Source organism: Melospiza melodia, chromosome 9 (genome assembly GCF_035770615.1).
Source record: "Melospiza melodia melodia isolate bMelMel2 chromosome 9, bMelMel2.pri, whole genome shotgun sequence".
Lineage (NCBI taxonomy): Eukaryota > Metazoa > Chordata > Aves > Passeriformes > Passerellidae > Melospiza > Melospiza melodia.
In genome coordinates, this window is record NC_086202.1 from 12,434,746 (window position 1) to 12,448,310 (window position 13,565).

The window sequence follows — 13,565 nt, forward strand, 5'->3', positions numbered from 1 at the left end:
CACGGGGCTGAGGGCAAAGGGCGCCCGGAAGTGGCGCAGCCGCGCCTCAGCGGGGAGGGGGCGGGGTCAGGCTGCGCCCCGGGGCCCGCAGCCAATCGGCGCTCCCGGGGGCTGCGCGCGCCGCCCGCGGCCGCCATCTTGTGGGAGGGCAGAGGCGAAGGGCAGAGCGCGGTCGGGACGGCGGCGGCGGCGGCGGCCCAGGTACGGAGGGGCGGCTCGGGCGCGGTGGGGTTGCATCCTGGTCCTGCCGGGGGGGATGGCGCCTCTCCGCAGCGTCGGGGCACCCGTGACCTCCAGCCGCGGCGTGGCTTCCTCCGAGTCCCGGGCGCTGCCGCGTCCGTTCCCCGGCCCGACGCGAGCGCGGGGTCGCGGCTGTAGCCGGGCAAGGGCACCGGGCTCCCCCGCAAAACGGGACTCGTGCTTCCATGGGTTGCCTTCCCGTCCTCGGAAGGGCCCCTCGGCTCTTGCCCAGGGTTTTGCATCGGTCAGGCACGACAAAAGATGACCTTGGCTTCTCAAGTCTTTGACAACAGTTTGTGGCACGTTTAGAGGGGCTGTTTCATTAGGCTTTTTACCTATGGCACAGTCGGCTAACACTTACCTGGTTGTACACCCGCGATAGCGCTGTGGATTGGCTTGGATAAGAGCTGGATGGCACACAGGAGCTGTGTTAGTGACCGCAGCGCAGTCCGTGTGTGCTGCAGGGGCTCCGGGGCTGCAGCATCTGCCGGGCTGGGGATCTGTGTCGGGTGTGGGGTGCCCCTGGGGGGAGGCAGAAGATAAGCAGCAAATGTTTGTCCTAAACATGACATCCTCTTCTATCTCTAAACATTAAAAAACGATTCTGCGTTTATTGTGCAGTGAACCCTTTATTTGCTTGTCTGCACCTATCACCAGTTTTGTACCTCAGGAAAGAATGCTCTGGATGTGCCTACTCCTTATGTGTATCCACTACTTGTCAAACATCCTGAAAGTAGATTTGGGAGCAGACAATGGAATTATGAAGCTCAGTGTGATTAGTTTGATTTTTCTATTGATCCTGTCCAAGTGACGTTAAATTAATTCCCTGTCCTGTCCTGTTTGTTAGGACAAGCAGCCATGGCTGGCCATGACTCGGGATCTCAACACCAGTTCACTGGATTTCAGAAGTACTTCAATTCCCATACCATGATAGGCAGGAGGAATGTATGTATTAAGTACATTGTTTTGTAGTCTTGTATAATGTTTTTTTCTGGGTCTTAGACTGAAACTAAATTTAACTTTTCTGTTTTTCCAGTATGTAATAGCAACGTACACAAGTGTTGCACTCCTTGTCTTGTATTTCAAGTTTAGGCCTAAGAAGCAAGCTCCTGCTGTGACAGATAAGTGTGACAGCTAGTGACAATGGCTGATGTTCCAAGTGACAAGTAAGTGGCTGATGTTCCTCCAAAATGCTTCAGTGCCAGGTCAGGAAGCATTGCCAATAATGCAGTGTAATGGGAGACAGAAACAGAGGCACATGAACTTCCTATTTATTATTTTAAACCTCAAATAATCTATAGCATTACGTTATTTGGGGGCATTCTGAATGAAGTGGGTTATTAAAGGTGCAGAAAGTATGGGATACAGTGTTCTTTTCTTCTGACATGGTAAATGGGACTAGGGGTGGGATGCAGGGAAGGAGGAACAGAAGGATGTTGCAGCAATACACATCAAGCTTTGCCTATGAATACTAAGTCCCTCTGGGCTGCCCTTTTGCTGTAAAATAGGGATAACTTTCTTTGTAGGTTATGGAAATAATGAAGTAGTACTTAAGGACTTATTTCTTTACTGTATTAAAATTCAAAGTAGAGATTAATGCAGTCTGTTAAGACCTTCATTTGAACAGAGTACAGGAACACCATATGATGGAACTGTGCATGTTGCACACATGATTATTCAAGGCCCGTGCAGAAATGACTGGACTTGTATAGCAACAACCAAGTGTTACAAAATTTTGGGGCCACTTTCAAATAAAGAATTTTCACCAAAATAGCACTTTGGGAAAACCTATGGGCTGTCCTCATAGCCTGAAGATAGGGGTATAAAACAATAGTAAAAGGTTGTGTGTTAAGGGGACATCAGCCACTTCTTCCTGGGTGTGCTGAAATCTGGCTGCTTGTAGCTAAAATAGTTTGGGCTTGGGGCAGGGGGATGCTCAGTTAACATCGTGCAAGAATTGCTATGTTTGACCTTTCTTCTCTTGGCAGGTTCCTGGCATGTCTGAACCCCCAATCTGTGTCAGTGTAATGCAGGCTGATGACCTGTTGTGGCTAATAAAATATCAATAATTACTTGTTTTATTGGAAATATGAAATGGTCCAAAAAAGCCAGAGTGTGGTACTTCTCATTTTTCTTCCTTTGTCAAAAATAGTTGCTTGTAGCAGAGATGGAGCATCTGATTGTGTCATTGCTGTCTCAACTCTGCTGCTGTTGTAACACATCCTGAGGAGTTCTGAGCACCAGGCAGGACCTCAGGGCCATTACAGTGCACAGGGCCTGGAGCTGATCCAGGCATCTCCACACATCTGTGCCACAGCTTGCATGGTTTGCAGCCATCTGGTTGCTCCCACTTTTTGCATTCCAAGCTAGTAGCTTACATGGAAACTGTGACATCTTCTGCCTCAGGTGTCTGTATTTTGCACAGAACCTCTTTGGTTTTGATGGAAAACCTCTGAAATAGGCTGACCCAGTTATGGTATTTGAGCTTTTTCTGTTACTGGTTTCTCTTGCAGAGGGAAGAAAGAAAATAGCTTAGTCTAGTAATGTTAAGCTCCTGTAACTCTCCACATTCATAAAGAGTGACCCAAATAGTCCAGTGATTCCTTTCCCTGTCTCTTGTGAAAGGAGATGCTCTACCACAGTTAGGTGTGTGCAGCCTCCTCCCTGCCCAACACTCAAATGTGTCTGGTGCATTCTCCACAGTGTCTTTCTATAGCTCAGTTAACACTTGATACCTTCCTTAGATGTCACAGTCATGCTGATGTGGGAATGTGCCAGCAGCAGGGGTTGAACGATGCTAAAGCTTGCAAATAGTTTACTTCCCAAACTGAGGGCAGCAGGAGCTAGGAATGATTGCTGGAAAAATGGAAACATTAATTACAGGGTCTTGATGCTCTCCCTACTTCATTTTTTCTTAAAGCCATTTTTCTGCATGCTGTGCCTGCTGAACAAATCTGGTCATCTTTCCCTCCTGAGTGTTTGCAGAGATGGCTTCAGCTGTATTTAATTCCCCCCTTAAAGAATGGTGGCTGTTAAGAGTGTAATAATGGCAGGAGCTAGAATCTGTAGTCTTCCTTTAGAACAAGATTTATATGGACTGGCTACTCATCAACTTAAACATTTCTGATTACTTTGTTTCTCTTAGCAAAGTTGTCACAGTTACAAACTGCTCTTGCTTCTATTCCAGCCATGAAGGGAAGTAAATATCTTCTTGTAACATATAGACACAAACTAAATGGTTTTAGTATTTATTATTATATCAAAAGTATAAAACTGTACAAAATACAAAGGCAGAATGTGGCAGTGTTTTCTTTAAGCTGTCAAAAATTGTACTTAAATCTAACTGGACACATTGAGAGCTAGGAAATTTTGTTGAGGTATCATTACACACAAAAAAAATCAAAATAATTACGTTTTACCCTTTTTTCTTTGAAGAAAATGTCTAGGAGAGCTTCCTAGTGAATTTTCCACACTTTATTTTCATGTATAATGCCTGTAGGAGCAAACAAGAGATGAAAGAGGAGGTAGTTCTCCATTTAGTTTACGTTAGAAATGACAGGTCTTGTTTTCATTTTCACTAGAGAGCCAGTAGATTGTTCAAGTGTCCAAGTCCTTACTGTGAAGTAATGAGGAACACAAAACCGATTTCTCTGCACAAATCTTGAAAGAGATTAACAACCAAAACCAACCCAAACCCAAGCCACGTTGGACCTGGCCTTTGGTGATGGAGGTTTTGGTTCAAAGACACAGACATTCTTCCCAATGTTCTGCATGTTTTACTCTTCTTTAAAAATAAAACACAGCTTTATTGGTAGTCCAGGAGGACTCACTGGGTACAATCTTTTCATGGATAGGAATTGTCACTCAGCAGACAAGCTGGCCTTTCAAGAGCAAACTGACCACACATTTATCCTTTCCTGCTGCTATAATGTTTCAATTTCTTGGCTAATTTTACTGGGGTTTTTTATATTAAACCTTATGCAGAAAGGATACAGGTTATTTATGTTCTTTTACAGCTAACACAAAGTAAAGGGTTCAAGTCCACTTTTTTTAATAGTGACTATTTCAGTTGTGCGTCAGTTCCCCTTTTTTGTTTTCTCATACAATAAAGTATGAAAGTAAATAAAGTTCACATTGCGCTTCTGGTTGCTTGTCACACTGACAGCATTGGCTACCTTTGAAAACAGTAACAAGATCTGTGTTTCTGACACCTCAGAAGAGCGCACCAGTTTGAAATCTCTTCAGGACTCAGTACTTGGCTGCATACAAGCAGTGCATGGAGCTTGGCAGTTCCCCACAAGCATCGGGCTGCCGGGCCCGCTCCGTCAATTCCCAGCTTGCTGCTGTGATCTCACCACGCCTGCTGCCCAGCCCAGGCTGTAGTGAATCAAACTACATTCTTTTCTGAAAATGGACAGTTTTGCTTGTGTTTGAGACTGATGAAACATTTGCTATACATAAATTAAGTGCTTTAAAAAAATCTGAGAACACACGTAAAGGCTGTTAACTTTTCACAAGTTTCAGCAGAGCTCAGTACCACCTCTGGGAAGAGATGGCTCATTTCATATGTACATATCTATGTTACCAAAAGCACCACGAACAGTTCCTTCTTTTACAGCCACAATGTCTTGTCAATCTCCAGCATTTTCAAACTGCAGATAAATATGAAACAGCAGAACTGAGAAATGCTGCTTGCATAAATTACAGTTTCATACTCCTTGCAATGGACTCGTGGGATCCTTCTGTTCAAGACATTCCCTCTGGTCTCACATCCTGAGGTCACTACTGCAATGACTTGGCACAGTCAGTCTCAGCTTCCTGATCTACTGTGAGCTGTAGGCTCCCGCAGCCAGCAGCAGGTTCCTGCGTGTGAAATGGAGATGAACAACTGGGGTTGATTTAGTCATGTATGTGCCCAGTAGCAAGTCCTGTGAGTTTTCAGGCAAGTTTATGTGTCCAGTGGCTGTAGTAAAGTCATCAGTTTCTAAATCTTCAAATGCCTTCACAGCATCCCACAGACGAACTGTGTTATCCATTGAACCTAAAAAGAAAAAAAAAAAAAAAAACAAAAAAAACCAGTTTAAAGTCTTTTGTTATAAAATAAAATATAAAAAATGGTTCTGGGCAGCAAGTTAACAGAAATTGAAGCTCAGCAAAAGACTATAGCAAGCCTCATACAGCATACTGAATGCACAGATAAGTTACTAGTCCTTGTTGCTTTTGCTAAGCAAGTGATGCTACTTTGTCCTTCTCAATTCTATAATTCCTCTTCAGAATTATGGAATACAATGGACACTTCACTGTTCTGGTGAACTTTACCTGATGCTAAAATCTCCCCATCCCTACTGAATCTGAGCGCATAGATGGTGTCTGTGTGCCCTTTCAATTCGCCAACCATCAAGCCATGTCCAATATCCCACAGCAGAACTCTTCCATCTGTTGCTCCAGTAGCCAGGAATCGTCCATTAGGAGAAAATGCCAATGAATGAATTGGTCCCTGAAACAGACATGGGGAGGCAGCAAAACAAGTTAATTAAGACTACTCACATTCAGTCAGTCAAGCTGTGTTCAGAACTGTTTAGAATCTCAGCATAGAAATAAAATCACTTTCACACTGTCAGTGATCTGCCTTTACCTTATGTCCAGTGAATATTCTTACACAATTTCCATTCAAAACATCCCAGAGCCTTATAGTCCTGTCTGCTGAGCCTGTAGCAATATAGTTGGAGTTTGGATGAAATCGGGTACACGTCACATCTGCCAGATGGCCAGCAAAGATCCGTAATGGCTGGTAGTGATCTGTTGCCCACAGACTGAAAAGAAAAGCTGCATTAATAAAAGAGCCCCAAAGAAGTTCAGTCTCTGTATCTGGTGGAGCAACTCTAGAGGAAGCCACAAAAATGCTCAGAGGGCTGAAGTACCTCTGCAATTAGGAAAGGACAACAGTTTAGCCTGGAGAAGAGTTGGCTCTGGGGAGACCTTGTGGCCTTACAGTACTTAAAGGGGGATTAGAAGAAAGATGGGGACAGACTTTTTATCAGGGCCTATTGCAACAGGACAAGGGATAATGATTTTAAACTAAAGGAAGGTAGATTTAATGTAGATATTAGGAAGACATTTTTTACAATGAGGGTAGTGAAACACACAGGTTGCCCAGAGAGGTGGGAGATGCCCCATCCCTGGATACATTCCAGGTCAGGTTGGATGGGACTCTAAGCAGCCTGATCTAGCTTAAGATGTCCCTGCTCGTTGGACTAGATGGCCTTTAAAGGTCCCTTCCAACCCAAACTGTTCCATGATTCAATGATTGGTTGCACAATGAGGAAAAAAAATTAATTTTGGAGTGATTTCTTATGGGTCAGTTTACTGAATTAGCAGGGTGTTTTTGGGAAAATACACTTTTTAGAATGGAGAAATAAAGAATATTCTGTCAAGCTGTTCCAACAATTAGAAGAGAATACTTCTAATCAGAGGGTCACTTAGGAGGACACCATCTCTTTAGTCATCAGGTATTACTAATGTATGTTGAAAAAAATAGAAAAACCATGAGATAATGTGTGTTGAAAAAAATAGTAAAACTGCATTAACATTTGCTCAGTATTTTAACTGACATAAAACTTATTTTGAGTAATAGAGTAGACAAGAGTATATCAGCTAATGAATTTCAGGGTTGATCCACCAAAAACTGACCCAGATAAGTAAAAAACACATGCAGTTTCTTACCGAGCCACCCTGTCGTGTCCCCCAGACACAAAGTAATAACCATAAGGAGAGAACTGTGTATCCCAAACTGGATAATTGTGTCCTTTATATCCCACCAAACACGTGAATGTTTGGAGACTCCACAATCTCACAGTGCCATCCTCAGAGCAGGACAAGAGATAGTTCCTGTCACAGGAGAAACATATACATATCAATATATATCAAACTCACACAGGGGCTGTATAAATATTGCATAAACACTGGAAAATGTCCATGATAGAAGTGTCCCCTCATCAGCACCAGTTTGGCATGTCACCCATAAATCATCATTTTAGTGCAGTAAGCAGCAATAACCAATTCAGGCAGAACCCTAGGCCCTTATGCAAAAAAAGAGATGATTTTACATTCATGATTAATTCTGATGGCACTTAATATTGGGGGGGGGGGCGGTGGAACCAACAAACACACCACAGAGGTGGTCTTTACTCAGGAATCCCAGTTACAGGGAAAAAATTACTAGTAAACTGCTATGCTATATTATTTTTTAAAAGATCTTCTATTACAACTCTGAACGAAATTTCATGATTCCCTGAAAGAGAATTCATATCATGCTCTCATTCTCAATTATAATTATAAACTATATTTTTTCCCCACAATGTTTACTTCTCAGTTGTGTTTCTGTGGTGGCTGCTTTCTGACTAAGCACAAGCAAAACCAAAACCTGAGATATTTAAACCTCTTTTCCACTGTCCAGACTCCCATTGTTACACAAAGCTTTATAATTTCTTATTTTAAAGATTCTGTTCCATACATTCTGAAAATAAAGTCTCAATAGAATATGGGAAACTTGAAGTACAATGATGTGCTACTGAGACTAAGTTTTGCAACACTCTGAGTTATATCAATGCTGAAGTACTTTTTCTATGTATCACTCAGTTAAAACCTAGCTTAAACTACAGTTTGCAAAACTGTAGTTTTGTCATTTAAGTCCTAAATTTCCAAAATGGTGCTGTATTCTCAGCTATAATTGATTTCAGTAATAGCTGACAAAGCTCAACACTCTGAACTTTACGAGCATTTACACAGTTTCTTACAAGCTACATGAGCAAGAATTGCTTTAACCTGGAAAAAGCTGCATTAAGAATATGTTCTCATTCAGGAGCATGCAATTAAAACTGAAGACAAGCAAACTAGTTAGCTTGTAAACTTTTACCTATCGGGACTGAAGCTGGTGCCATACACAGGTCCACTGTGACCATATAAAATCTTCAACTCACTTGCTGTTTTCTCATCCATGATCCTCTCCAAGACATCATCTGATTCTTTGTCAATGAGACTGAGGTCTGCAAGATTTCAAAGTTCATGTATCAGAATAACTGTCAGAAGTTCAAAGATAAATGTCATCGTGACATCATCTCAGTTAAGTATCAAGATTTAGAAATGTGTGCACAGTATCCAGAACACAAATGTCACAAGTTATGCATGCTCCTATTAAGTATTAGTATTATTGTCTTAATTACCTGCAGCTGTTTTCACACTACGTAGCTTTTTTGGAGTCACAGACCACACTCTGACAGTAGAGTCAGCAAAGCCTCCTACAATCATGCTGGAGTCATCTGTAATATCCACTGCAGTCAGACCCTATTCACAAAATATGCATTTATACTGTTTGAATCTCTCATTATACATTGCAAATATTACAAAATCCTAAAAACTATCAAAAATGTAATTTGACTAATTTACAAAAATAGAGAGAATTACTGTAGGATGAACATAAACACACACAGATTCTTGCCCCATTAAAAATAAAGATTTATGTATGAAGTGCAGTCAGAACTGACAAAGAGTATTGCTTTCCAGTACTCCAGTGTAAAACATCTACTGTGTTCTGCAGGAAACACTTAGGACAGAAAAAGAAAAAGAAAGAATTATAGCAAAATCCAAGCAAAACCAAGGAGCATGGAAATTTTATAGTTTAAGGAGTCTTTGGAGAGAATTTTGAACATTTTGGAACATAAACTTGGCAACGTTTAATCCAAATACTCCAGTTACCCTTGCCAACACAGTTATGTCTTTTTTCTTTAGCAAGAGTGATGCTCATAATTTTGATCCCCTTAGCCCCATTACTCAAACTCTTTTACCAACCTGGTAAGCATTAAGGAATGTGTAGAAGCAGATAGAGGGCAGGCACTCTGGCCCAAGACGCACTCGCCTGGCTGCTTCCTTCATATGCATGACTTTATCCAGCTTGTCAGAGTCCTTCAGTTCTGGCAGAGGAATTCTACACAAGAAACACACATTTTTACAAAGTAAAAACACCTTCCTCACTGTTAATCCAAACACAGTGAAACCTTTGCATGCAACCTCATACCTCAGTATTCAAATAAGAAACAAGAATTAGAAAATCTGAAAGACTATGTAGAAGACTGATGAGAAAAAGAGCCAGTAGCTTTCAGAATTTCAAACAGGTACTGGAACAAGATAAACAATTGAGTATTACCTGAAAAGATTAGTGAGTAACCAAGTAAAAGTTCATCAAGGGAAATCTAGATTGACTTGATAGGCAACGATAGAGGGTTATAAGCCAAGAGTTCCATGACCTCCCTTAGAAGTCTTATGGCTAAAGCTGTGTACAGCCAAAATAGCCAAAAATTATAAAAATGCCATGTGAACAGAGATGCAGATTTGGCTTAACAAGACTGGATTTTAAAAACTTCTCTACACATTATTTCCTCGGTACCTGTTTTGGGGAGGAGCATTAGGGTCCTGTTTTTTACTTTTTGACCCTACATTATCTTTTTTAGGTTTTTTCTTCTTTGGCTTTCCTTCCTCATTTTCTCCTTCTTCATCTTCATCATCCAAAGGCACATCAAACTCTGGTTCTTTCAATAAGCCGAAGAAAACCTACCAAACAATTAAAAAAACCACACAAGACAAAAAAAGTAATTGCTGTTCTTACTGAAAACCAGATTTTTTTAATGGTAACTTTTCTATGTAGTAGTCCGAGCAATAGACTTGGACCCTTTAAAGCTGCCCCGTTTAACATTACAGCATATATTACTGCTTGGCCCATAAGGAAAGTAGTACATGTTCTTCTAGTTTACCCAGCCAACTGATCTGGACAACTGCAAGTTCTCCCACCATCTCTTAGTCCTTCCTTAAAGTGCAATCCCCACACTACCTCATTTATTTGTATAGTACTGTGGTACTAGACACAAAGCTCTTCTAGTAACAACTGGTAGCAAGTCAAAATTGCTATCTGTTGTACAAAAGAGGAAGCCAAATTGTCCATTTTAAAACTCCAAAGTAATTAATGAGTTACTTTAAGTTTAGTTCAGTGGGCTGAACACAACATTGTATCCCAAAAAGATTCAGCAGTTTCGTCTACCTGACAGCAATACATCTTGATCTCTCTCTACTCCTGTCAACACCCGTTTGTACTGTTCTCTTCCTTTGTTCTGTTCGCACTGTCTTTGAAGATCTCCAGTTACGATTGTCAATCTATACTAAGAAAAAGCAGGGAGATTTGTAAAAAGTGCAACAATCTTTGTCTCCTACCTTTGCTTTATTAGCCTCTCGTTTTGCCTCCCCGGCCAAGCTTCCAACCATAGCATCTATCTGTTGTTTACTGCGAGGCATTCCATCAAAGATATCAATGTACAGATGCTCCTGAACAATGTTCCAGATCTGATTGTTCTGCTTTTCCTGCAGATGCCTCTTCAGGAGCTGGTAAGAGTCGCGGGAAATGCGCAGCACAAACTTGCTTGTTCTGAAGTCCAGCATGGTCTCGTTACCTTTCATGTGCTCTTTTTTGGTTAAGCTCGACAACACACGCAGGTCGTCCTGGTAATAGCACTCCTGATCCCCATGAAATCTATTGAAACAATTTAAGATATGGTAAAAGGTTTAATCACTCAACTTGTTATAAAATAGTTATGGCAAGGGACATTTTAACTATTTACAGAACCATTTGAAGGGAAACAAAGTTATACTTTTGGCTTGAAGTATTTCACAATTCATCTGAATCCACGAAACAAATTAAATTCTATTTTCTTCTCAAGTGATAAACAAGTGAAACATAGTAAGAGTACAGAAAGTTATAGATTAACCAGAAATTAATTTCTTTAAGCTCATTTGAAGAATTTCACTGTACATCCTATGATATCAGCAAATACTTATAGCATTCATTATTGTGGCATCTCAGTGCAATCTTCCAATGATAAAAACTGACCCCCACAATCTTTCCCTAAAGATGCAGAATCTCTTCATTGATACTTTTGCAGCAAGGAGCCCATCAGCACACCATTAACATGGTTCAAACTCTGTCGATGCACAGTTCACTAGTTTGCACATCTTTCTAACAGGAGATTGGAAAAGAATTTAAGAACAGTTACTACAACCCATGGCACTGTTACTTGAGATTTCAATTCTCTTCAACTTTAGAGAAGAATAATATATATGCATGTATACGTATATAAATAGCTCACAGATTTAGCTGAAGTAGCAAACACAAAATAACACAAATGTACAAATGAAAATGAATTACCTTTCAAAAAAAGACTTTGCCTCACTCTCATGTTGATTGTAGACCAACTCCAAGTACATGTGCACGAAGAGAGGATAAAAGAGCTGAGACAGCTCAGCCCGATGGCAGTCCAGGGAGCACTCGATGAAGTGTTTCAGGCCGCTGTAGTACTCCTCGTAGAGCGTCGGGTCCCCCTGCTGGTTGTAGGCCGAGAGCACCGCGCTCACGTCCGGCTGGTCCTCCACGACCACCGCGCCTCCGACTGCAAAAGCACCAGCCAACAACAACAGCTGCTCAGACAGTCTGCAAGAGCCAGCAAACAAACAGCGGCTACAGCCCCGTGGCCAGGTGAGCAAAACACGTCCTGTGCCCATTCAGCACCAAGGCTAAACAATGCAGGTGAGAAGAGCACATCGGTCCAGCAGCCAATTCTCTCCAGCAGATTTTTGGACTTTCCTGCCAACTGTTGCCCATTTAGTGCCTACTTCAGCCAGGATTCTAAGTGTAAAGGAAAAAGCCACTAACATCACGAGAATGAGTTATTTTACTGCTAGGGCTAGAAACTCTTAATCAAAGAGCAGAATGCAAGACATACCCACTATAATTATTTTGCTTCCAGTAGACAAGCAAGTTAAGTAGACTCAGAGAACAATTCAGCAAGACCACCACAGAGCCATCACAGAGCAGGGACACTGAGCACTCTGACAGTTCTGTTCCACACAGCAGTTTTTACACACTTCCATTGTTTGGTCTTTTATATAAAAACAACCATATCTACTGATGTCAGGAACAAGCTGACTTTATGCTGTACACTCACCGGAACTCAGACTAACAGTTCCTGAAATTCCATTATTCAGTAAAGCTCCTCACAGAACACCTTGATTAAAAACACTTAGAATTTAATTATCCAAAGGAAATCTCAAGTACTCAAACTCGATAAGAAATGCAAAAAGCCTCGCCTACAAATATCCCACAGCTCCTTCACCAAAACATCAGCAGCCTGTACACCAGACCTCTGTTCTCATCCCTGCGGCCAGAACCGGGACGATCCCCGCTAACTTAAATGGAACCTTCCTGCTCCCGCTACTCCATCGGTTGTGATGGGACACAAATACAAACGGGAGCACTTCTCGCTTCGCAGTGCTCCCTGCAAATGCGAGAGACGCCCTGTCCGTGCTCCCTTGCTCCAGGAGAGACGGATTTCTCCACGGATTGTATAGAGAAATGAGACATCCAGGGACTTCGCGGAACGCCGGGGTAGACGCTCGGTGGCACCGAGAACCTGACACCGACTCTTGTGTCCCAGCATAACGGAGAGCCCCGAGGCTGCAAGTAGCACACGGGCTCCCCACTTGCCGGGGTTCCCGCCCAGAGAATGGACTGACCCCGCAGCCCCGCGGGCCTCACCTTTCCCCGGCGGCACGGCGGCAACTGCAGCCACGCCGGGGCTGGAAGTCGCGACAGTGGCGACGTTGCCTCCTATGGCGACGGCGGCAGCGCCGGTGCCGCGGCCGAGCAGCGCCTCGCCGGCGTCCGCGTCGCTGCCAGAGCCCCCCAGGAGCCCGGCGTTGGAGGGGCTGAGGGCGGCGGCACCCAGGTCGTCACCGAGCAGGCGGGCTTCGCGGCGCAGGATCTCCTCGGACTCGCGGAGGTTGCTGCGCCGCAGGAACTGCAGTACGGCCACCAGCGTCTGCCGGTCCAACGCCGCCGGGGAGGCGGCCGGGCCCGGCGCCGCGGGCTTCGGGGGTGCCGCATCCCCACCGGCTCCCGCCGCCTCTCCCTCCGCCGCGGCGGCCGGGGCGGCGGCGGGAGCGGCGGCGGGAGGCACCGCGGGAGGCGGCGGCGGCGTCCCCGCCTCGGGGTCCGGCTGCACCACCGCCACCTCTGCCGGCTCCTCATGCAGCGCCGCCATCTTGCGCCGCCTTCCATTCGCCGGCGGTGCACGGCTGCCGCCAGGCGCGGCCGCCCTTGCGACAGTGAGGGCAAAGGAAGGGCAGCGCTGCCGCTGCCTCCACAGGCGCGCGCGGCTTCGCTTTGCGACGCTGGCGGAAGCGCTTTGTGGCAGCGGAGGCACGGAGAGGGGCGGCGGCGCCGGGGC

The 13,565-nt window shown here is 43.9% G+C and overlaps 2 protein-coding genes across 2 annotated transcripts; one reads left to right on the forward strand and one right to left on the reverse strand.

The window, feature by feature from the left end:
- Positions 1–112: 112 nt before the first annotated feature.
- ATP5MK (ATP synthase membrane subunit k) lies at positions 113–2,351 on the forward strand. The gene is made up of 4 exons (XM_063163282.1): positions 113–201; positions 1,088–1,185; positions 1,277–1,406; positions 2,229–2,351. The coding sequence occupies exons 2-3, from the start codon at positions 1,099–1,101 to the stop codon at positions 1,376–1,378; spliced, it is 189 nt and encodes a 62-aa protein (XP_063019352.1). The 5' UTR covers positions 113–201; positions 1,088–1,098; the 3' UTR covers positions 1,379–1,406; positions 2,229–2,351.
- Positions 2,352–3,472: 1,121 nt separating this feature from the next.
- Positions 3,473–13,379, reverse strand: TAF5 (TATA-box binding protein associated factor 5). The gene is made up of 11 exons (XM_063163281.1): positions 12,875–13,379; positions 11,489–11,729; positions 10,501–10,816; positions 9,683–9,846; positions 9,088–9,223; positions 8,463–8,583; positions 8,156–8,285; positions 6,964–7,128; positions 5,876–6,053; positions 5,560–5,737; positions 3,473–5,281 (listed from the first exon to the last, which is right to left on the reverse strand). Exons 1-11 carry the CDS (start codon positions 13,377–13,379, stop codon positions 5,064–5,066), a joined length of 2,352 nt encoding a protein of 783 aa, XP_063019351.1. The 3' UTR covers positions 3,473–5,063.
- Positions 13,380–13,565: the final 186 nt, after the last annotated feature.